At 47.0% G+C, this 24,567-nt stretch overlaps 1 protein-coding gene across 1 annotated transcript in view; it reads right to left on the bottom strand.

Moving 5' to 3' along the window:
- CDS2 (CDP-diacylglycerol synthase 2) overlaps positions 1-24,567 on the bottom strand; it is a 57,610-nt gene that overhangs the window by 13,083 nt on the left and 19,960 nt on the right. The window contains exons 2-7 of the mRNA XM_044748596.2: positions 7,743-7,879; positions 6,393-6,489; positions 5,532-5,629; positions 3,689-3,828; positions 2,111-2,169; positions 1,392-1,474 (exon numbers count right to left, since the gene is read on the bottom strand). Coding sequence (XP_044604531.1) covers positions 1,392-1,474; positions 2,111-2,169; positions 3,689-3,828; positions 5,532-5,629; positions 6,393-6,489; positions 7,743-7,879 — 614 coding nt within the window. The remainder of the gene's footprint in view (positions 1-1,391; positions 1,475-2,110; positions 2,170-3,688; positions 3,829-5,531; positions 5,630-6,392; positions 6,490-7,742; positions 7,880-24,567) is intronic.

Below are 24,567 nucleotides of genomic sequence, written 5' to 3' on the forward strand. Positions count from 1 at the left end.
ACAGTCACTTGTTTTGTAATTTCCTCTATTACGGTTTAACACCATATACATGAATTTCGATTTCCTGCCCCATCAAGGATAGGCAATATTTTCTGATTTCCTGTTTGCTCAGGGAGAAATTTAGAGCAGTTGTATCTCCCAACCCCTTCACGATATTTCTTCGTTGAGGCTTCTAGCACATCTTGTCTACTCTGCAACTATAATTAAGTCTTGTAGGTTGAGTCTGAAAACCAGTAACTAGAGATTTTAATACGATTCACTGTAGAACCAAGTCGTATGTCCGGCCCTCTGGATAAGGCCTTCTTTAGTATGAGCTCCTTTAGAATTACCTAATAAAAACTCTGAAAGAAAGGGAAGGAGCTGTGTGCCTCCCAGGCCTGGATCATTGTTTTAAACAGTAATAATGCCTAAGGCTAACATTTATAGAGCTAGCCTCTGTTCTAAGCACTTTGCATACATTTTTTTTACATAAATATACATAAAAATTTATCATAATTTACATACATAATCTATTATATGTATGTATAATATACATACATAATCCTCAGGAGGATATCTGGAAACACAGGCACAGTCTGAGGGTCTCAACTACAATATTTTAGTACGTCTCCCTTATACACGCTAGGCTATGCCTTCACATTTTCACTAAGATCATCCCGCTTCTTCAGTCAGCCGGCCGACTTCTATTAATGCTGACAGATTTCCTGTTGAAACCTGCATTTCTGGAATAAAATCTACTAAATAACAGTATATCACTCTTTTGACTCATTGCCAGATTCTATTTTCTAATTCTTTATTTAGAATGGTTTACCTATAATCGTAAAAGAAATCAGTTTATCACTCTTGTTTCTCCTTCCCTATGCCTATCGGCTTTAGTATTAAGGGTGAGATAAAACTGAGCTATTATCTCTGGTCATTTCTTTCACCAGGTGTGGATTCTTATGTAATTTTCAAAGTTCTTGTATAGTTACTGATCTATTCAAGTTTTCTTCTTCATAACTTTTAGCAGTTTACATTTTGCCAGGAAATCATGACTCTTCCTCTAGGTTTGCAAATTTGTTGCCACACAGTTGCCTGTCTTTGATTCTTTAAATATCCCTGGATCTATTAGTCTAAAACAGTGGTTCTCAAAGTTTAGGTCCTGCCCAGCAGGAGCAGCTGAGAATGTACTAGAAATTCAAACCCTCAGGCACCACCCCAGATCTAAAGAAGCAGAAACTTCAGTAGTGGGGCATGGCAATCTGTGTTGTAACTAGCCCTGCAGGGGATTCTGATGTGGCTCAAAGGGAGAAGCACTGTCTCAGAAGGTAAGGCAAGTGTTCTCAGGCCCTCTGTACGTGAGACACACCCACAAAATAAAAGGGAAAACCCCCCTCACTGACATCACTCACCAGATCATTCCTTCAAATAGGTTGTGGATGACAAGATGGGACTGGGTTACAACGATCAGTAATGTCACATGGGTCCAGCCAAACTGCAAAAGAAAAAGAAGAAACTTTACCTATCAGTTTACCTTGAAAGGAACTTCAAATAACAGTCAATACCAAATACAAAACTGCTGAGAAACAGATAGGAAAGCTATCTGCTTCTGGACCTGTCTTCCTGGAAGTGAAAAGATACATAACAGGCCCCTGGGAGTAACTCTGTCCCCCAGCTACAGTTCCCATCAAAAGTAGGGCGCACATGGCCCAGCCGTGAGTGAGTCTTTCTGTGCTCTGAGAGCCTGGGTACTTCTCATTTTTTAGTAAGTAAGTACAGAGTGCTTAGGGCACTCAGCGAGTGAATGTTTTCCAGTTGAGGGGACGATGTAGCAAGTTGGGTATCTGTGGGCAATGCCTGAAGCTGCACCTGGAGCCTTACCTGGAGGGCACCTTCAGGTCCCAGTGGAGAGACTGCTTATGGTGTAAATGAAGCAACAGTGATTGGGGAGGCGGAGGCAGAGCCACCAAACTCAAACGGGCCCTCCTCCTTCCTGCTCTAGGCTCTAGATGCACACAGAGCAGACTGCATTCCGGAAGTCTTAATTTATCAAGAAAAGGACGAGAGCCCTGCTGAGCTTCGGCAGAACCACTTTTAAGGCAAGAACCCCGGCGCGCGTGGCTTCCCTTACCATGTAGAACTGCAGGCGGTAATGCTTCTTGACCAGGCTCAGCACGAACATGCAGAACCCTAGTTCAAGGAGGGTGGGGGAGAAAGAGCCAAATGAATCACATTCTGCCCGAGTGTCTGTCCTAGTCATTTCCTTTAGCTGTGCTAAGTTGTCCTTTGGCTAATTTCCTGGCAGCAGTTAACCAGGGCACAATTCCAAAGCCAGGGGGAGAACAACCAGTAGTTGCTCAGATAGCAGTCAGAAGGAAACAAGGACTCCTTCAAGACAATCAGAGGAATGCAGTATTTTAAACTCTTGCAGATGACACTCAGTTTAGGCCACTGTTCACCACAGAGGAATGTTTTGACCCTGGAGCAGAGGCCAGCAAACAATGGTCAGGCCAGCTGCCTGCTTTTATAAATAAAATTTTACTGGAACATAGCCATGCCCATTTGTTTACAGATTGTCTAGGGTTCCTCTTGTGCTACAAGGGCAGAACTGAGGAGTTGCAACAGAGGCCCTATGGCCCCCAAAGCCTAAGATATTTATTATCTGTACTTTTAAGAAAAAGTCTGCCGGCCCCTGTACGCCTGTCCTAGAGAATAGGTCTGGCGGAATGGGGAGCCGCCTGGTATGGGGTCAAGGCCACCCTTGCATCTCTCTCACACTGACCCAGATGGTGACAAATCTGCAGGGCCCCCACTTCTCCAGGAGGAAAGGGACTTTTACCCAGAAGCATGTGGGGCTCCTCAAAAGCAGTCCTTCCAGAAGAGAGTACGTCGCCGATCCAGACCCCCCACCTCCCTCTGTGGGGGGCTGCTCTCAGGGTCTGAAGCAAGCTCTCTGAATATCCTCAATGGCAGCAGGCCCCTGGCAGTGGATTTTGTATTTTAATAGCCAGGTGGCATTCACAGAGCCAAGTACTGCCATCAAGCTTACCAAAAGTAGGCCAGACAAATTTAGGTCAGAATAAATTTCTCCCGTGCCTCAAACTGGCTTTGAATGCAATTTGAAAAACACCAGCACTGCTAAAACTAGTGTATAGTCTTCACTGAGTCTAGACGGACACAGCACCTTACTGTGTCTGATTTAATCCTCACAGTGACTCTGCAATTTTAGCTCCAGATTACAAAAGAGCTAACTGAGACTCAGAAAGATCAAGCTCCCAGCCCCTCTGAGGTCAGACTCTTTAAACCCAAATCAGGAAAATTTCCACCACACTGCAGTGACCCCTCAAAGATGGCCACTTGTTTTCATACATAAATTCAGGGGTGGTTTTTGTTTCGGTCACACCGCAGAATCTCTCCCAACAGGAGAGTCAGGACAGGGCCATGCTGCGCCGTCCTCCAATGGAGGCTGGAACACAGGGCTGGTGGCACAGACTGTAGTCCCTACACTCACAAAGCCCCTCAGGCTCATTTCTCTTAGCAAAGAGCTGCTACAGCTCACATTAGGCAGAGCCCTCAGCTCTGCTCCCCTGCAAGGTCGGAGTTCAACACCATCAAAACTTTACATTAACCAAGAAATCCCCCCGCGCCTACTCAGCAGACACACAAAAACAAGACAGACGGAAGAACTGGTGAACCGCTGAACGCATACCTGTTAAATAGAGAGTAAAGGAAATGAACCGGTGGTATTTACTGAGAATCCGCAAGGGCTCCTCTCTCTGGACCAGAGTGAAGAAGTAATCCGTCACTGTTTCACCATAGAAGAAGTAATTTACACACAGTAGAAAGTACCTGTAAATGAGCACACGTCACTGCCAGGGAAGCACACGTGGCCTCTTTACAGCGAGGCCGTCAGAAAACCCCGAGGGAAGGGTCAGAGAAGCAGTCCACTTGACCCCTGATACCCCCAGAGCAGCTTGCAGAGAGACAAGCAGACCCGGCTCCCTGTTCTTTGGTGACACTGTAGGTGAGAACTTTATCCAGAACCTTGTGGCAGCTTTCACTCACTCCATTTATCACGAACTTGGGACTCAGTTTTTGCCGCTGTTGTAGAGTTTCCATACTTAACCTAAGAACGCCCAAACCATAAGATAACCCTGCAAAACACGCCATGTCCTGCCTCCCCGGTCTTATTTCCACTCACCCCAACAGGAACCCTGCACACCTATCAAAATCTCTTACTCCAGCTTTGCCGCCTGTCTGCTTTGCTCCTGTCGTCTCCCTGCCTGGAGCATCTTCTACGCTCATCCACTTCTTCCCACATGGCTCTGACACATAAATCTTCCACTAGCACTAACTCCTCACTGTTCATATCCTCTCTCCTCACCTGGAGCTCAGGGAAGGGAGAAGCCACAGCTCACAGACCTTTGTAGCCTCTGTGGTGCTTCTGCATATGGGGCAAGCAGCCGCCACGCCAACACTCACCAAGGGTCCCAAGATAGGGAAGAGAGTGGAGACCTTGTCTCTCTGTCTCTTTTTTTATTTTTGAGTGTGGAAGTTCAAGAACTCCCATACTTTCTGTTACATAAAAAACACTTCCTTTGGACACTGACCACAGTCAGGGTTCAGACATCATGAGTGTGTTAACAAAATTTGAAACACTGCTTTCAAGCTATGGAACAGCCACAAGAGAGCCCTACATCTTAACCCAGGTGGCAAGCACAGGCCCATGAGGAGATGCGAGGCAGTTTGTGCCACTGGTTGATGGGGAAGCACCTCTGGAAAGGATGTGTCCAGCCCAAATCTGAGCACATCAGCTCCCTTGGCCACGACCAAGTTGCTGGGGTCCAAAACATTACTCTCCAGCCTAGTGAGCCATGGAATCAAGCCCCAAGTCCTGGCACAGCAGGTGATAAGGGGCCATATTTGCCCCAAGACGCCCCAGCACTGGGCTGAGCTCTGCTCACGCATCACCACCTGAGGACAGTGTGGCCAATAAAGCAGAGTCTCAGATCAGGAAGGGGTCTCAGACACCATCTGCGCTACGGGTTTTGATTTTGTTTTTGCTTTAAGACAGCCAAGCCCTTTCCCAGGGGCGGGAAAAAGCAGAGCTTCCCTCAGGAGCCGGGATCTTACATGTTCAGTCACACTCCTGCCCACTCAGGCACCCGAGGCACCTCCAAGGAGCTAGGGCTCCAACATCACAGTTTGAAAACAACTAAGTCTTAACCATCTGTTTAAGGATGAGGAAACCAAGTTCCAGAGATAGCAACACCAGCACTGACAACTCCCAGACAACTGCCGTGGGATGTTGGGATATGAAAAATATGCTCATCTAGAAAAGGGGGGCCACTGTGCAAAGTCTAAGGAATTCAAATACCGAGGCAAACATGGTCACAGATGCAGCCAGTCTGGCCTATGAAATACTCACGTCTCAAAGGTGCTGTGCAAGTCTGTGGCCATCACTCCGCCCGACCCACCACCACTGTAAATACCTACCACAAACACTTAACATCCAAATCTGTTAAGGGTCCCGGTGGGGCTAGAGAGCTTACCAGCTGAGGGTCCTGAACCAGGGCAGGTCATAGGAGTGGTAGACATTGTAGCCAATAGTGATAATCTCATGGAAACACTTAATCTGAACACACATCACCTGCAGGACACAAAAGAATTAGAACACTTGCTAACGCCCCACTTCTTACGATCTTTGGGAACAGAAACCAAGAGGCCTGGGCCCTCAAGAAAAACTATTATATTTAAGAAAAATGTCAGTGCTACAATGATTCTGCTCTCTTTCTCCTATCTCTCTCACACCATCCCACAATGGCAATGTAGCCCTGTGTGTCACATGGAATAGATCCAATTTTTCACAATAAATATACACTCCCAAAGTTTCAATTAACTTTTTATTCTAGAACCTCCCAGGACTCGATCAGTCTCTTCCCCTTTTGACTTTGAACAGAAATACCTGAAAAGCCCCAAATTACTTTGCTCAGCAGTCAGCTGTCAGTCATCTGGCCCTGTCCACAACAGTGGGAAGACTGCGAGAGAGCACGGCAGGCTGGGACTGCTTAATCAAAGTCCTAAGCCCATGAGTGAGGCCCCAGGAAAACAAGATGCAAAACTCAGAGTCACAAAGAGTCATGGCCCGGGTCACAGTTTAATCAAACAGTTGAAATAATAAAATCAGTTTTTAAAATGAAGAGAAATCTTTAACCACACAGAATGGCTATAGAAACATCCCTCCAGTCGGCTAATGAAAGGTGAGAAGTCACAGATATTCCAAGGCGGAAGTATTCTGAGGAGCCTGGACCCCAAATGATTCCCAGAACCAATCCAATAGCTGGCACTCAAGATGACCAATCCTGCAGGAAAAACCGAAGGCAGAACTAAAATAGCATGCAAACGGCACTTACGATTATCATTAAAACCAATGGTCCCAGGTAGATGATGACGAAGAAAAATGCAATCATGGCCAAAGTCAGGATGCCTCTCACCCACCAGTTCTTCCATCTAAGTTAGAGAGAGAGGAGGGGAAGGAGAGAACACGTTAGGGGCCCAGAAAGAACGGACACACAAATCCCGAGGGGCAGGGCTCTTCCTGGGATGAGAAGAGCCCTGAGGTCGACCCTTCCCACAGCACCTCCTTCACCCTGACGCAGGCACTAGTCACACGCTGGCGGGAGTGGGGTCACTACAGCCATCACCTCACCCACACAAAACTCAGCAGCTGCTCCAAGGCCTACAGAAAAAGATACCCAGCTTATGTCTTAATGAAGGAATCAGGCAACAAACCCCAAGGGAAATGTAGCACCATCTACATGGATGGCTTCTGTGGCCATCTCTATCTGAAGAAAAACGGATGCACATTCTTCCTGCAGCAGAATCCCACACTCTCTTCCTCTGCATTGTTATGGTGATAAGAATATTAGACAATAATAATAACAGCTATCACAAATATGCACCAGGCACTTTTATAAGGACTTCACGTCTATTAATTCCTTCAACTCTCAACACCACCAGCTTGCACAGATAAGGCAATGGACACACAGGTCATAGAGAAGTGGTGAAGCTGGGATCTGAACGCTAGGAGTCTGGCTCCAGAACCCACACCCTCAATCACTGCACAACACAGCTTTTCAAAGGGACACGTGTGTGTGGAAGGCACACATAAGAATGCTTTTAGATAGCGTGTTCAGGTCTTTTAGTTTGTATTTTTAATCTACCCACATAGCTGGTATTGGAGGCACCAGAGTCTCAAGGGACCAAAATTTTAACCCTAGAGTCACCCAAGCTGAAATGATTCTCAATTCTTCCAGAAGAATTTAAGGAATGTTCACAATGGATGTGTGTGGGAGAGGGAAAACTAAACTTTGAACTAGAAAGTTGGGCTCATCAGTGAGAAGCAGCCCGCTCATTAGTCACAAACCCCAAGGACCATTTCTCTTCACGACTGTGTCAGTGACTTCGCCCAGCACCCCTTCGTCCACACTTTCATCCTCCTTGGCCCGCGCCTCTTGGCCCAGCCTAGAGCCCCTCAAGGGCCAGATCCTCGCAGGCTGTGCTCGTAGTTGCTGTCAAGCATTAGGTGACACTCAGTGGAGCCCGGGCGGAGGCAGGGGAGACAGCGGCTGCTGCTGCAAGTGGGCAGGTCTGCCCCGCACACTTTAAGAGACCGCGGGCTCTCCGAGGGCTCTGGGTCTCCCGCGGCACTTGGTCCCACTGCAAGACCCCCAACAAGTACCTGCATCATTAAGCCAGGTTACCTTGAAGACAAGCTGGAGAAGGCCCTGTTGAGGACCTCTGGGGTATCGTCTGCAGGGATTAGTGGGGGAGAAGCTTCTGCTCGGCTCTCACTGTCTGATGCAGTCTCTCCATCTACCTTTGCTTCTGACTCCGACTCCTACACCGCAGAAAAACAGAAGAGGAAGAGGTCAAAAATGCTGAGCAGGTTACTGTACATGCCTGCCACAAGAGATCTGTGAGAAAAGACTCCAAACAGGCCTGAGGACCTGGCACAGTCAGGTGACAGAACAGATGGGACTCACAGTGGTCCAACACTGTTCTGACTTGTGCCACAGTGGCCAGTTCTCCCGTGTGCATCTGCACCACGGGAGGATGAGGACCAGCCATGATCTGCTCAATCCTCCTTGCCTTACAAGGGAGCCAAGGAGGCAACAGTCCAGAAGAGTAAGAAAGGGTCTGCTCTGTATCCAAAGAATGGAAAAGGGGGCTGTGGCTGGATTTCATCGGGGGCTCATTGCTGACCCTGCCCTTGCTGCAGGTATCCCAGGCTTATAGCCTATAAAGGTTCGCCTGTAGGCACCCAGGAAGATTCATCCACCTCTGAAAACCCCTTTCCACCAGCACCTAAAGCATACAGCAAGCAGTCCCTGCTCTGCCACAACCTGCCGTGGACTCAGAGCCACCAGTAGCTCTGGCCAGGCTCTCTCAGGGAAAGCTGGGTGTACAGACTATTGCCCCCAGTGGACTCCCCAAAGTCTACAGTGTCACTTCCAGACCTTACAAGAGCACCCCATGAGGAGGCCAGCCCCAGTTAGTGTGGGAGCCACATTACCGCTCACTCAAGTCAACGCTTCACCAGCACTGGGGTGCCTCTATCCTTTCCTTGCCACCAGGCCTGGGCGTTAGCAGACCCTGCGATATCACTCACAGGGCTGCCATCCAGGCCCCAGCCAGGTAAGGATGCCTGCAGGAACTCACCCTGCTCCCCAGCCTGTGTGAGGGGACCAGAGACACACCAGCCACAGGCTCTCGATCTGAAGTACCAAGGAGCAGGCTGCTCTGAATCCTAGGGACCATCCTACTACTCAGTGTTTGTTTACTTCCCAGGAGAATTTAGAATAGTCGCTGTGAGAAGAGGTAGAGGAGAAATCAAATCACTCAGAATTAGACAGAGTAACAGTAACAGTATTTGCGGAGCCCCTCACAGTTTTAAGAGCATCTCCCATAACCGTGAACCTCAGAGCAGTTCTGGGAGGAAGACAGGAAGATAGATCCCTGTTTACATCAGTGAGCAAACAGGGGCTCTGACAAGCGCAGTGGCTGGCCCCAAATCCCCTGTTCACCCAGGTCTTCTGACTTCATTGTGTTCATCCCACTACATTTCCTTTTAGTTAAGCATCCTGGAAACCATTTTACTTTCAGTAAGAAATTGAGAAGGAAGTAAACTAGAAATGGCAAAAGGATGTTTCACCACATCTTTAAAGATTTACCTATGTGTGCAAACACAGAAACAATTATATCTTTTAAGTTGAACTAACAATTTGAATTTCCATAACAAATATATGAAATTGAGCACCTTTTGATACGTTTATTGGCCATCTGGATATCTTCTTCTTCGGTGAAGTGTCTGTCAAGTCCCTGGCCAGTTTTCTACTGAGTTTACTTTTTATTATTTGAGGGAGTTTTCACACCTTCCAGATGCAAGTACTTCGTGTCACGAATGCGTTCCCCCAGCCTTCTCTAACCCACCCCTACCCTAGTCACTCCCTCTCCTAACACTCAGACCTTCTTCTCAACACTGGCCACAGTGAGGACTTAGGGGCAGATTTTTACAACTGTCTGCTGCTCCCTAAAGACGGGAACCATGACACCTTGTTCTCATGACATCCCCATGCCTACCACACAGCAAAATGCTTACTAATGGATGGAAGGATGGATGGAGGGAGGAAGTGAGGAATTAATTCCAGGTGTGGTAAAGAGATACCCAGCCCTGCCCTTATGGAGACAGCAATTTCTAAATTAACTCACCACTGTGATAACACCACAAACAGAGGGTCTTAACTAGCGCAAGACTGCTGATACAAAGAGAGACGAGGCTTTAGTAAAGAACCTAAAGAGCTGGCCTTGTCAGTCTGATCTGAGGGAAAGATGATGGGTCACTGCTCCTTACTTTGCCACAGCTGAGCCAGGGGGCTGTGGACAAGTCACCAAGTGCCAGAAAGGGTCCTCTTTACCTGTGGGGGTTCCCTGAACAGACCCAACCAAACTCCCACCCAGGGCTGTGTCCTATTCCACAGCCCCAAGAGGTTCTGAAACACAGCAACGCCTCCAGGACTATCCCTCTCCACTGAGACTGAATGAAGACCCAGGCATGCAGAACGGCTTTCCATTCTTTAACAGCAATACCCGCACTCCATCAGAAACCATCAGTGACCCGAGGTAACGATGCTGCGAGATTATCTAGATCTGACCCCTAAACCACATGGCTGCAACATGCAAGCACCTGGGCCCTATGGAGGCCTCCTACAGCTGCTCTCCAGGAGCATCTAGAAGCCACAGGGACTGAGATGGAGCACAGCAGGAGGGAGGGCACCTGCACGCACGAGCACACACATACACACCACACACAGAAGGCCCAGCACCAGGTTATTTTTAACTTATCCATCCTGTCGTCAAGGAGACTCACAAAGGTTGCTGGTTCCCCAGGCGGAGAAGGACAGGAAGGAGCCCAGGCAGAGCCCCCGCAGAGGACAGGGAGCTCAGCTCTGTCCTGAGTCTCTGCACCTTCTTGGCCTTTTACGAATCATAGCCCAGCACTATCTGGCTCCTCTCCTTCCTTGCTAGGAAACAGGGAAGTGAAGAGAGGTATCCTGAAGCAGAAAGCAGCAAAAGAGAACTGTCACAAAGACACTGTGACTGTTGCTACCAAAACATCAGGGGACCTGGGATGAAAAACTAAGAAATGAAGTAAACACCCTGAAGGAACAAGCCTGAAGGAGCTTAACCAAAAGTCAGAGGGGCCAAGCCTGTTCATTGGTGTGCTCCTCCAGGGGATGGCGGGACAGGCAGATGTCAAGGAAGACTTTCTGCAGGAGGAGGCAGCAGCCAATCAGGGAAGGCAGGGCCCAGGTCCCCACTCTCATCACACTCAGCGCAGGCCTCCATTCTCTGGCCTTCCAGTGGAGAAAGGATCCCTTCTCTCTGATGGTTGGTGGGATGACCAAATGCAACCTCAAAGAAAGTCTATGAAAACATTAAAGGGACTACACACCCCTACCCCTCAGGAGCCTGACCACAGCACACAGGACAGGAGCATGAGAACCTTAAGGCACCCTCCCAAGGAAGATGGAGTGGGGAAAGAAGGGTGGTCATCAGGCCTTGTTGGGCCCGTGTGCTAACCAATTATGGGAGCTCAGCCTCTGCCTACCTTGCTTCCTCTTTCACACCTTCCGTTCATCCAACGGGCAGCCCCAACTCAAAATGATCACTTACCAAAACTACGTGAAAAGTGGAGGTCTGAAACATGAAGGCAACAGCACAAACCAGTGCTCTCTGAAGTGGGATGTATGCAATGCAAATCACTGAGGTGTGGGAGAAATATTAGAACTTATTTCTATTTCTCTCATTCATATGTTCTTTCTTGTGCATGCTTTATAATGGACCTATCAGTACGTGTGAACTGACAGTACATGTAAATTTATAAATTAGTAAATTTGTGCAAGCTGGGGCACATGGTTAAAACATCACATACCTGTCGGACATGGTGTTGTGTCAGCAGCCGTGGGCTTCTTGTTTCCCACTGCACTGAGCAGTGCCTGGATTACAGCAGGCACCCAAAGATTTGTTGCACTAATGAGCTAATTAATTCCATGGACCTACCATGGACCAAAGTGTCTGGACTGCACCGAGAGTATGACAGAGCCCACTATGATTTCCAGCTCATGTGCAAGGACCCATGTCCCTGCCTCCACAGTGGCCCTCGAAGCAGGACCAGACTAGTGCCCACTCCAGCACCCTCCCTGCTGGGTGGTGAGTGTGAGGGCCCAGCTTAGAAGCTCTGGGACCAGCTCAGGGCAGAGGGAAGAGGCTGCCTTTCCTCTTCAAGCCATCTCAGCCCAGCTCCCAGGCATCTTTCCTTCCTTCCGTTTCAAGTCGAGGGCCCAGATCAGAGATTGAGTGGAGCAGACTCTGTCTCTCAGATTCTCTCTCAGTCACCGCCCATCCTCTCACAGTCCCTTAGCCATTTCCCAAGGGAGCTGTCATGCTGCTATAAACAGGAAACAAGAGTGTTGCTTTAAAAGGAAGGACAAATAAAAGCTCCCTCTGAGGCTTCCTTCCTTCTGGTTCACTTAGACCCTATCGGGAAAGGTGAAGCACTTAGGGTGATGGACAGTGTCCTGGGTTACCAAGGGCTCAGGTAAGACCTGTGGACATTTCTGGAGAAACTCCTGCTCGAAAGGCTTCCCCTAACAGCCTTCAGGGCCCCTCGCCTCACCAAAACTCCCCAGAAGCCAACCCCAGCACCAAGCTGGGGCTGAGAACAGCACGGAAGCCTCCCTTCAACAGAAGCAAGAGAAGGCAGCGAGGGAGGGCCAAAGTGAGCAGCAGCATGGGAGGGGAAGGTCCCTGTGGTGGAGGCCTGGCTCCTCATGGCCTGGGGAGGGGCCTGGCTCCGTCAGAATAGCATCTGTAGAACTTATTTTCACTGTGATTCTCTGAGTGGAAAACTCAACCTCTTCCCACTCCTTAATCTCAGCATTTCCTGAAGGCCTGACTTGGGCTTACAAAAGTTCACTGGACAGCATCTGTTTGAGGCTCCCTTTCAGTCACCAGTTGGTGTCAGGGGCCCACCCTCTGACCTCAATATTTCTTAAGACTCTGCAGTGACATTCACAGGTGACAATGTCAGAACTTGACCAAAAAAAGTGTGGCCGTGGCCTGACTGGACAGGAGCACTTAGCACTGTGTCAACCTGGCTCCAGGCAGATAGGGCTCACCCCACAACCCATTTCTTTACCAGATGCCAAGTCACTTTTGTACCTTGCTAAAGAAAATATAGTAATACAATCATGCATCACTTAATGATGGGGATACATTCTGAGAAATGCGTTGTTAGGCAATTTCGTTGTTGTGCGAACTTCACAGACTGTACTTACACAAACCTAGATGGTACAGCCCACTACACACCTAGGCTATATGGTACTAATTTTACGGGACCACCATCATACATGCAGTTGTAGGGGAGGAAGACATTTCCTCTATCCAAAGTGGGTTCGTCTGGCCGGAGAACGAATTAAATTCACATGAGACAGAATAGCAAGAGAAAATAAAACAAAGCTTTATGAGGAACCATGGCCCGGGGCCTTTCTTCCCGAAGGAGGCAAGGGCACCGAAGAAGTGGGGTGCACAGAGTGGTTATATACCCCCAAACAGGGTGTTTCACATGTGATTGAAATGTCCCTCCCACAATAGTCACAAGATTGCCCTGTGGCACAGCGCTTGATGGACACAGCAGATAGTGGGTCTGCTATCTCGGAGGGTGAAGCAGGAGGCAATTCTATTGTCTGGAGCTGGGCGGTCAAAGGTGAGCACAGCAATCAGTTCCTAGCCTAAGGAAAGATGCTTAATCCTGAAGGAAATGCCAACGTTGAGAGGGGGAGGGAAGTCAGTTACGGGAGGTTACCAGACAAGACAATAAACAAATGCAGATTTAAGTCCTTGCCTTACCCATTCATTAAGAGTTTCTAGAGATATCTTTACAGATGGAGAGTTTCCTTACAATGTAAATGTCTCTTACAAAGGGTAAGTAAATTCTATTTTTCAGAGCCTCCTTCCCTGTCCCAGTTTATCAAAAGCAATCAGCCTCAAATAATCCTCATGCCAAAGAGACATACCTTGGGGTGGCCAATTCCAGGCCCCTACACAGTCCATTGTTGACCAAAACATCCTTATGATGTTTTGCGCATGACCGTATCTGTTCATGTTTGCCTCAGAAGAGCTAAAAACTAGGGAAAGAAAAGAAGTGGTACCAACTAGTAGGCTTTTCTTCTCTTTATCACCAAGGAAATTTCATTAAAAGGTAGTGCTCAATGCACTGGCTGGTCATGCTTCCAAGAACTGTCCTTCCCACTGGCACTCAGATTCAAAAGTTTCATTTACTGAGTGACTCCATAACTTGCACAAACTATTTTTTGCACTGCTTTAGATGCAAATTACAAACCTGTCCTGGAGGAAAGTCATTAGACTGAGTACCTTTCTGGTACATATGGTGCCTGCCATCTTTTTAATCAAGTCCTGTGGCAACTGTGAGGGCAATCGACTCCCCCACTGACAGACACATCCCCAGGAGAGAAATTACCAGTGACAGGCTTATCCTGTCAGGGACTTATGTGTTCCCCTCACTGAAAAAGCCAAGTAGGCTGTCATCTAAGTTCCTAGTGAGAAAAGACACACATGTATGTATATATGTTTATACGTCCGTGTGCAGTGTTAGGAATAACAAAGAAAATATTTCTAGCTTTTTCTAATGCTAACCCCATTTGACAAGGTCAATCGTCTGAACAAAGGATCAAATAGGAGGAGGAGCCCTACTCTGAAAGTTTAGAATCATCCTCAATATGACCACACCCTGTCTTCAAAAGTTTCCTACCAATAATGCGACCTACAGAAAATGTGTTCAGCTCCACTGGAGGTGGACTGTTTCCTTAAAGCACCCCCACAGGTGACTGCACTCCACACCAAAGTGCTCCAGAGAAAAGGTACAAAGAGGGGCATATATATGTGTGCGTGTGTGGTAGATTCCACTTTTTAGAACCTAACTCTGGCCATGAGCAATTTCACCTCCAGACGATATTTACAAAGGGCCACAGGGGCCTTTGCAGCTGAAAGGACAACCATTCCCAAGACAGGGCACTGGGAGACAACCGTGTGCTCGCCATCCCCTTTCCTCCCACCTCCTCTGAAACCTCACTCCACTGATCTCTCTCCTCCTCTCCGTCCTCCCACCTTCCCCACACCACAGGCCCTTCTTACAACCATTTAAGCAGGCTCAACAATAAAAAGCTTTTGACAGCCCATCCAACCAATGCACTTTCTTCGCCACTGCACGGGTGAACCTTTGGGAAGAGCTGTGGACACCCCATCCCCCTCCCTGACTGTGCAACATTCTTCAAGCCACAGTAGGCCACTTTCACGCCCAGCCATTCCACTAAAGCGCTCTCCTGGGTCAACAATGACTAATCACTAAACCTGTGACTCTCAGTTCTCATCTCGCTCAGCCTCATAGCAGCTTTTGATGCTTTATCGGGAAACACTCTTCCTTTGGTTTCCAAGAAGCACATCCTCCTGCGTCTCCGGCCAGCCCTTCTTTCGCCTGCCTTCTCCTTGGCAACTTCTTTCTCGACCTGTCCTTTGGGGGTTGTGCAGGGTTTCATCCTAGGCTCTTTTGTTTCTCTACTACCCACTCTCCTTGAGTAATCTCATTCACTCTGATGCCTCTAACTCCCTCTTCTTGAGCTTCAGACCCATCTAGCCAATTGTACTAGATGTCTCCCCTTGGATGTCCCATATACATCCGAAATTCTCCATGTGTCCAAAACCAACTTCACTCCCTTTCCCCTGAATTCTCCAGAGAGAAATGTGGCCATCACCCTCACTGGTTCCTCCCCCAGAACTATCTATCATCAAGTCTGTTCATGCGACCTCCAAAATGGCTTTCAGCTCCTTCTACTCATTCCCATTAATTCCAGCCAACATCACCCCTCCTCCTCTGGGTAACTGCAACAGCCCAACCCAACACCTCGCCTCCAGCCTTGAGTCACTCCTACCTCCACTCTACTCCTTACACTGCACCAAGAAGGACCTTCCAGAAAGAAAATCTGACCACATCACTCCCTGTCCTGAACTCCTTCCAGAGCTCCATGGACTACATGAAGACCATTTTCCCACCTCTGGTAATCTGAAGGAGAGACTACACTCCAGGATAGGTCTAAACTTTTTTAAATGGTGTACAAGCCCTTCTGGGATCAGGGTCTTGTCTACCCTTCCAGCCTCATCTCTCACAGCCGTTCTGAACTACAGTCAGTTCCTAGAATGAGTTGGATTTTCTCACCTTTACACCTTTTGCTCATTCTGTTCCTACCTAAAACAGTCTTCTCAGACACAACTCTCTTCTGGCCAATTCTAATTTATCCTTTGAATCTCTGCTAAGAGATCCCTTTCTCTCCAAACCTTCTACCACTGCCTGTGTGTCCAAGTGGCCCCCTGTCCTTCCCCAAGTGTTCCCCACACTGTATGAGCTCCTCCTGAAGACCACATCTGTCAGGGGCAGGGGGAATGGGGAACCACGTCGACTTCCTCACCACAGTACCCCCAACATCTAGCATGGTGCCTAGAACAGAGAAGACAGTAAGTAGGTCTCACCACATCCGCATAAGCAGCCACAGCCCACCATTCCAAGAGGATCCAGGATTTACTGGATTGGCAGAAAGCTGGGCAACACAGAGCTTAGTTCAGCAGTTCGACATTTTCTGCACTCTTAAGACCACTATACGATGCATCCAGGGTTGAAGCTGGTTGTCCCACTGTCCACCTCCTCTTCTTTCTCAGACATTGTAACAGAAGCCCTGATTTTTATTTACTTATTTTTTTTGAGGAAAATTGGCTATGAACTAACGACTGCCAATCCTCTTCTTTTTGCTGAGGAAGACTGGCCCTGAGCTAACATCCATGCCCACCTTCCTCTACTTTGTATGTGGGACGCCTACCACAGCATGGTTTGCCGAGCGGTGTCATATCCGCACCCGCGATCCGAACTGGCGAACCCCGGGCCGCAGAGAAGCAGAACGTGCAAACTTAACCACTGCGCCACCAGGCGGGCCCCAGAGCCCTGATTTTTATCTGGGCTTAGAACCAAGACTACATTTTCCAATTCTGGCTGATGAGACGTTAGCAGAAGCGTTGTGTGCAATTCTACCATTCTTCCTTCCTGCTGACTGGAATATGGACAAGCTAGCTGGAGTTCCAACAACCATCTTGGCCTTGAGGTGAAAAACCACCTATTAAGAATGACTAAGCAACAAGAAGAAAGGAGTAGACCATGAGGCAGAAACTACCTACAGAGGAGGACTCCACAAGACAAAAGCAGTATGGGCCCTGGACTGCCTATTACATGAGAAAGAAAAGTGCTTCTGTTTTGGAGGGACACTGTATTTCTGGGTTTTCTGTCATTTGTGGCCAAATGTATCCTAAATGATACAAGGGATTCCAAAAAGCACAGGATTTGTGGTAAAGGTATGTCTGAGAAAGAGTTCAGAAAAGAGGAAGGCTGCCTGAATACAAGGCTTTCTAATTCAGACAGACCCCACTGGATTGGGTCGCAAGCTCCTTGAAACTGCCAATGTCATACACTAAACCAAGAGTTCGGGTGACACAGAATGAACAGGAATTCTCCTTTCTCTCAACACTCTCTCCCATCTTCCCTGTTAAGGCCTCCCTCTGGACTCAATGCACCTGTTTACTAAAAGAACAAGTGTACCACTCTAATCTAGTACCAGCCATCATCACAAGACATTATTTAATTCGGGATAGAGACTACCAGAGGTGGAAAAATCACCTCTGTCTCTTGGGAGGCTCTGCCCACGGTCCAGATGTTCTGAACCATGTTCTGATGATTTCACTTGTTTTTCCATTGTCCTCCAGGGTCAGAGCCAAGACACCAAAAATTAGAAGCCATGCTGGAATCCAACAGGTCCTCGTATCATGAGGCATCTCTTTCTAGGGAAAATGAGTCATCAGCCTTACTGGAACAGAAAGCAATTTTTTTTTTAAGTTTCCTCTTTACTAGAATAAGCTTCTTCCAAACAGAGTATGTCAAATATTGCCAAAAGATCTAAAAAGACGGGAAAGAAAAATATATTTGCAATCTCAAAACTGGGCTCAAGGGTGCTCCCTAGACCTCTGCCAGGAAGTGGAACCAGGACCAGCTGCTGGGTTCCCTTATCTGATGAGCCCCTCAATCAGAAATCACCACCCAGTACCTGCCTCAGTGTCACCCATCTCCGACAGTGCTTTCTACAGATTTTACTAGACAAGGGAAGTGAACAGGAGAGTTGACGTGCCCGGGTCTCACGCCCCAATCTCCCTGCCCCTGTAGATGAAGAAGCAACCCGAGCTGGCTACTGTGCAGGAAGATTATACTGTCACTTTTTCGGTATTCCTGGTTCATAAAATAGATTCTAATATTTCTTCCTTGAGGAACAGGAAATTAACAGTGTTCTCGATTGTAAAACTGCCATATTAGCTGAAAAAGTTATGAGAGCAACAATGCAAAATAGCTTTCCTTTCCTTGATAAATTAAGCACGCCTGGGAAAAGATGAAATAGGAAAATGAGAAAGCCATTTAAGAAATAAAAGACTCCTATTGACCAAAGATAGGTCAATTTCAGCACTAAAATAAATAATAAACTAAAAGTAATTTAAACACAAGTATATGAAAGTCTGTGAATTCATAATGGTAACTGTAAGAAGCCACATGGGCCACCTTTGAAGGTTTCTGGGATACAAGAGCATTTTTTTGAAAATCAATAATTAAGAGGAAAGAGTGTTTATCACACCCTTTCTGTACAATGAGTACAAGAGAATTAATTAAACTATTCCCTGTGTTTGAAAACTTCCTTTAATAAAACCTTTTTTTTAAAAAAAAAAAAGGAGCGCATGGTCAGCTGAACTGCAAATGACTTTCAGATATCCAGTACCTCAGAGGGGAAAAATCAGTGCGATGTCCCAGGCTCTGGGGACAACAATGAAGCTAAAACTTGTAACACATGAAGTAAGCAACACAGTCTCCATGCTGCCAAATCAGATGGACTTTCCACTCTTCATCTTAGAGGACCTCTTGGCAATATCAGACCTAGTTAACCGTTTCCTCCTTGAAACATTCTTCTCTCAGCTTCACGATACATACTTTCTTTCCAGGTTCTCATTCGACCTGACTGACTGCTCTTTCTCAATCTCCTGTGCTATTTTCACTCTACCTGACCTCGACATGTTGGAATGGCCCTGGGCTCAATTCTGGACCCAATATGCTCTCTCCCTAAGTATTACCATCCAGCCCCTTGGCTTCAGTTACCAATTCCATGCCAATGACTCCGACATTTCTATCTCCAACTCCAACCTCTTCTCCAGTGTCAAACCCTTATTTCCAACTACTTCTGACATCTCCACCAGAAAGTTCTCACAGGTATCTCAAATATAATGTATCTACACAGAACTTTGATGTTACCCACAAAACTATTGGTCCTAAAGTCTTGCCTACCTGGCCAGTTGATGGCACCACAATCTGTATCCCACATAAGCCCAAAATCTGGGAGTCATGCTTAATTGCTCTCTTGTTTTCCCCCAGGCACTGGACACTGCAGTTGCCTCCTCCTGAAAGCCATTCCACTCCTCCTCCATGGTGTGCAGGAGCCTGCACAGGCTAATTATTTTAACCCCACCCCCTTTCCACAGTGACAGGTTCACAAACAGGCATTAAACCCCAGCCTAAGACCATGGGCACCATGACTGTTCGAAGTAGGCACTTGGCATAAGATGGTCCAATGAAATGAGAGCTCCAGCATGTGGTTAGACGGCTGCAGAGAGAGACACTTGAGCTCTCTTTCCCCCATGAGCCTGAGGAGAAAGGGAACAATGGGAGCAGCACAGCCCCAGGTGCTACTGGCACTGGGGTGGACCTCGATGGGAGTGTAGGATGACACCAATGCCTGAAAGCAGAGTGGAGGGATGACAGAGAATGGTTTAAGCCAATTTATCTCCTCAATCACTAGGCACCTCCCACCCCCCATCATCTCTCACCTGCATTGGTCTCCTAATTGCTCCTTCCACCTGCCATTCTCCTCAAAAATAGCCAGTGATCTTTCTAAAATGTCTATCAGTCCACGCATCTCCCCCATTTAAAACCCTTTAATGACCTTTCACTGCCTTAGGATGACTTAGCAAGTCCCAGCTTACCTCTCCCCTCATTCTCCACACCCCAGGGATCTCCAGGGAGGACAGACCCACAGCCATAGTGGCCTTTCTGCTGTCCCTCAATACAGTGAGCTCACTCCTGACTCAGGAAAGTTTTCACTGCTCAACCAGCCACCTCCCTCAGTCTCCACTCAGACATCCTCTCCTCAGAGGGTTTTTCCGACCACCCTACTTAAAAGAACGGCCCAAGTCCACCTCCATCATTCCCTCTCCCCTTAGGCTGCTTTCTTTTCTTTATCGCGCTTACCAACGCCTGAAACTTATTATCAATACCAACTTTGAAGGAGGGCACTAGGGGAATTCATACGGCTCCACCCTCATCTGGTCCTGATAAACATTTTTCTTAAAATAATACACATTCCTTAATGACAACTGGGACATGCATCTTTAAAACCTCCTACAGTCCCACTACCCGAAATAGTTAACCTTCTGATGTATTTCACGCCAGTCTTTTTCTACGTATCCATGTTTTTTTGTGGGGGGATAACAGTTGTTACCACACTGCACACCCAATTCCTGTGTTGCTTCCTATTCACCTCTATCATCAATGACTTAAGATGAAGCTACTGATGGCACACTAATAAAACATGCAGGTGACACATAGCTCACAAAGATAAAGACAGAAAAATTAAAAAATGTCAATGTGCTAGAAAGATGGGCCAATTACACAGATATAAAATTAGACAGCAGTTAACACAAGATTTTAACCACCAGTTCAGAAGCACAAATTAAGGGAGACATAGCTTAACAGTAAAATACACACACAGAGACTTAAGGACTTTAGTTGATAATCATAGTTCACGGTTCGAATAACAGAAAAAACTAGCACAATTTGGGGGCCGGCCTGGTGGCGCAGCAGTTAAGTTTGCACATTCCACTTTGGCGGCCTGGGGTTCGCCAGTTCGAAGCCCCGGTGTGGACATGGCTCTGCTTGGCAAACCATGCTGTGGTAGGCACCCCACATATAAAGTAGAGGAAGATGGGCAGGGACCTTAGCTCAGGGCCAGTCTTCCCCAGCAAAAATAGGAGGATTGGCAGCAGATGTTAGCTCAGGGCTAATCTTCCTCAAAAAAAAAAAAAAAAAAAAACCCTAACACAATCTGTTCAAAACAAGACAACATGCCCAAAATGGAGTCATTTATGCTAAGCCCCACGTCACCAACCACAACTTGATTTAATTACAGTTTCGGCTCTCCCAGAAATGGAATATTAAACCAGTCAGTCAGGAGTAAGTAACTTGATCTGCACTAGTTAGGTGATCTGCCTGATAGACCCGTCATCCCCCCTAAAGAAAAGTAATCTTGCAATAACCAACCCACATGACCTTGTTCCGGCTCCCTTCAGCCTATAAAAGCCTTTCATTTTGTACATTTCCTCAGAGCTCCTTTCTATCTGCTAAATTAGATGCTGCCCAATTCATGAATTGTTGAATAAAGCCAAGAAAACATTTGAATTTTACCTGCTGAATTTATTTTTTCAAATCTTAGGCTATATTAAGACAGGTATGGTCCTGCTCTAGTTAGCACTGGTCAGACCTCACCTAGGGGCAAATATGGCCACAACAGTGCTTAAAATAGGAAAGACAAAAAGAGCAAGATCTTACTTAACAGAAACAGATGAAAAAGCCAGAGGGGCTGAGCCTGGGGACACCCGGGGAGTGAACCTGCATCGCTGCAGTGCTAAAAAAGTAAAAAACAAGTTTATGTCCCTAACCAGTGGAAATTATTAGGCAAATTATGGTAAATCGACTTTCTGTGAAGCTATTAACAAGACAACTATAAAGACCACGCAGCAACATGAAAAAGGCAGAATACAAAACCACGGCCATACTGGGTTTCAGCTACAAAAAGCACGAAGACAGCTGACGTGTGTGTCAGTTATCAGTGTCAGTTATCAATCTACTGCCTCTGGGACTGCTTCCTTGGTGACACTGCCGGGCTGGGTCAATCCTGATCTACTAGACATCTAGTATTTTATTACCCAGCTTCAGTTCCCCTTTCTGTGATAAAAGTGCCTTAAAGTTGCTTTTGGGTAATCCTCTGCTCCCCTACCAGGAGCAGGCAGGTAATTTAGACCTAATTAGTCAGAGCACTGTACTTCCTTGACCACAACCACGGGGTCAGAGGTGGACATACCTCCCAGTTACAGCAATTCCCCGTACGTCTTCTGGAGCCCCCAGGAATAAGGCATGACCTTACCCACGGGCCTTTCACCTGCTGAAGAACATCTTGCTACCAGGTGAAGCCTAGAAATGAAGCCAACATGAAGGAGATCCAAGAGATGGAGGGAGACCAAGGCTTGGTGCCATTTGAGCCCCTAGATTAAACTAGGCCTGAAGCTAGAATTCTCTTGCTCTTTAAGTTACCTGCGCTAATGGAGTCCTTTCTCCCTTTTAATCAAGTTTGAATAGCTTCCTGCATTTACAACTAAAATAGTCTTAGTTTTCTTCCTCTCCCGGCACATCTTCTGTCTTCTTCCTCTGCTCACGTCCTAAATGCCAGAGCTCCCCAAGGTTGTTATTTCTACACTGCACTCGTTGATGAGTGATCCACTGCCATCAGCCTCTATTCTATGGACCCAACTGCTCTATGTCCTCTCCCCCAAGCTACAGCACTACATTGCAACCTGCCAACAAGACACCTCGATGTCCAACCAGCACCTCAAACTCAGCAGGTCCAAAACTAATCACCTCCTTTCCCACCCACACCAGCTCTTCCTCCTGTTTTCCTTCAAGACCCTAATCTACAAGAGATGTGTCCCATGGGGAACACTGATCCTCATCACCGTCTCCAAATCCCCAGCCCTATACGTCATCAGCTCTCACAGTGTGATCCTGTCACTACAGCGTCTCTCCTTATGCCCATTCTCACTGCCAGCAGCCTTGCTGGAGTCTGCACATCAACCCTTCTCTACTACAAGAGCCTCTCAATTGGTTCCTCCACTAATTACTCCCTTCTCTAACTTACTCCTCACAAAGGTGCAGACTAATCTTCATAAAGCACAGCTCGGATTACACTCCTCTTCCCCCCATTTTTGTCTAGTGAATTAAAGACAAAGTGCCTCCCACTGCAGGTCCTCCACACTCTGCACACACTATACACTCCAGCCAAGCACAACCACCCACTGGCCCTGATTATACCCACCCTTCCCTCTTCTCCCCCTTGGCTCTCAGCCTTTTCTCCTCCCTGTTCCTCCTCCTTAGAAGCACTAAGAGTCCTCAAGGAAAGTCTCCCCTGATTCACGTCTATAGCAGATAGGAAAAAAAAAAAAAGCCCCCTCCTCAAAATAAATTAACTTCCTAGGAATCTGTGAATACTACATTATGTGGCAAAAGACATATTACCTTATATGGCAAAGATGTAAGTTAAGGATCTTGAAAGGAGGAGTTTATTCTGGATTTCCACTCAGGCCATAAATGTAATCACATGTATCTTAGTCCTTATAAGAGAAAGGCAGAGGGAGATCTGACACAGCCAGACACAGAAGAAGGCAATGTGAAGAGACGCAGCTACAAGTCAAGGAATGCCGAGTCACCAGAAGCTGGAAAGAGGCAAGGCATGGATTCTCTCCTAGGGCCTCTGAAAGGAGGGCAGTCCTGCCAGCTCCTGGACTTCAGCCCTCCAGCCTCCAAAGCTATGAAAGGAATTTTCTGTTGTTTTAAGCCAGCCAGTTTGTGACAATTTGTTAGAACAGCCCCAGGAAACTAATACCCCCTCCTGTTCCCCAACTTCAGCTCTCTTCCAAGAAATCTCCCACAGCACGTTACATGTCCTCCCACCCACCGCCACCATTTGCTGTGCTTTGTATTTACGTGAAGAGGGCACAATCTAATTTAGATTTAGATTTCAAACTCATCAAAAGCGAAGACTGTCCTAATCATCTTTGTTTACCTTCAGAGCTCCTTGTCTAGAATCTGGTAAAAGCTCAATGAGAGTTTTTTAACTCACTGAATTTTAATCAACTTCATCAACCTTTATCTACAAGGCCTAGAAAAATGGTTGCCAGCATTTGTGTGGGGAAGACATCCTAGAACTACAATCATTCAAACGCAACTAATGACTAAAAGGCTGCATCTTCAGCCCTTCCCAATGGTGAAAATGACTGGGGGGCGGGGAGCCCCTAGGAGACACCCATAAAACCCAGAGTGGTAATGAGCTTATTTCCGGACAGCAACTAATGTGTTGCCATGAATAATGGAATAAGTAGACAGAGAGAAACCTTTTAGAGCCCTAAATGATTCAATCCTGCTCTACAGAATGTGTAGATCTGTGCAATTTCCATTCATTTCCTGTGAATAATGGGAAATGCTCCAGGCAGAGTCAGAACACATCTGTCCTTTGGGCCAATTGGACTGCAAACTGGAAGACCCCTTCCAATGCTAACACTGCAAATGCTACCCTCATATTTAAAAACCCCTGCTCTAGTCCTCTCCATAACATCACTGCCGCCTGAAATTATTACACACTTGTCTGTCTCCCACACTGGAACATAAACTCCATGTGGAAGGGATTTGATTCACTGCTGTATCCCTCAGCCTCCAACAATGCCTGGCATATAGATGAGCCTCAATGTTTTTCACAAAGGGAGGGAGGGAGGGAAGATGACAAGGAATTCAGTCAAGGAGTTCTCCACTTCTGAGTCTGTAGGTTAAAATGTCAGGCATAAATATCACATCACAAAAGCCAGCCACTTTGCACAACATGTCCCCATCTCACCACGTTTAACATGGATGTGCAGGTTCCATACGAGGAATGAATGTGAAATTCTTCCTCAGAATGTCATAAAGATGAGCCTTCAAGCATCCAGGAGAAAAGAGAT

Source organism: Equus asinus, chromosome 15 (genome assembly GCF_041296235.1).
Source record: "Equus asinus isolate D_3611 breed Donkey chromosome 15, EquAss-T2T_v2, whole genome shotgun sequence".
Taxonomy (NCBI): domain Eukaryota; kingdom Metazoa; phylum Chordata; class Mammalia; order Perissodactyla; family Equidae; genus Equus; species Equus asinus.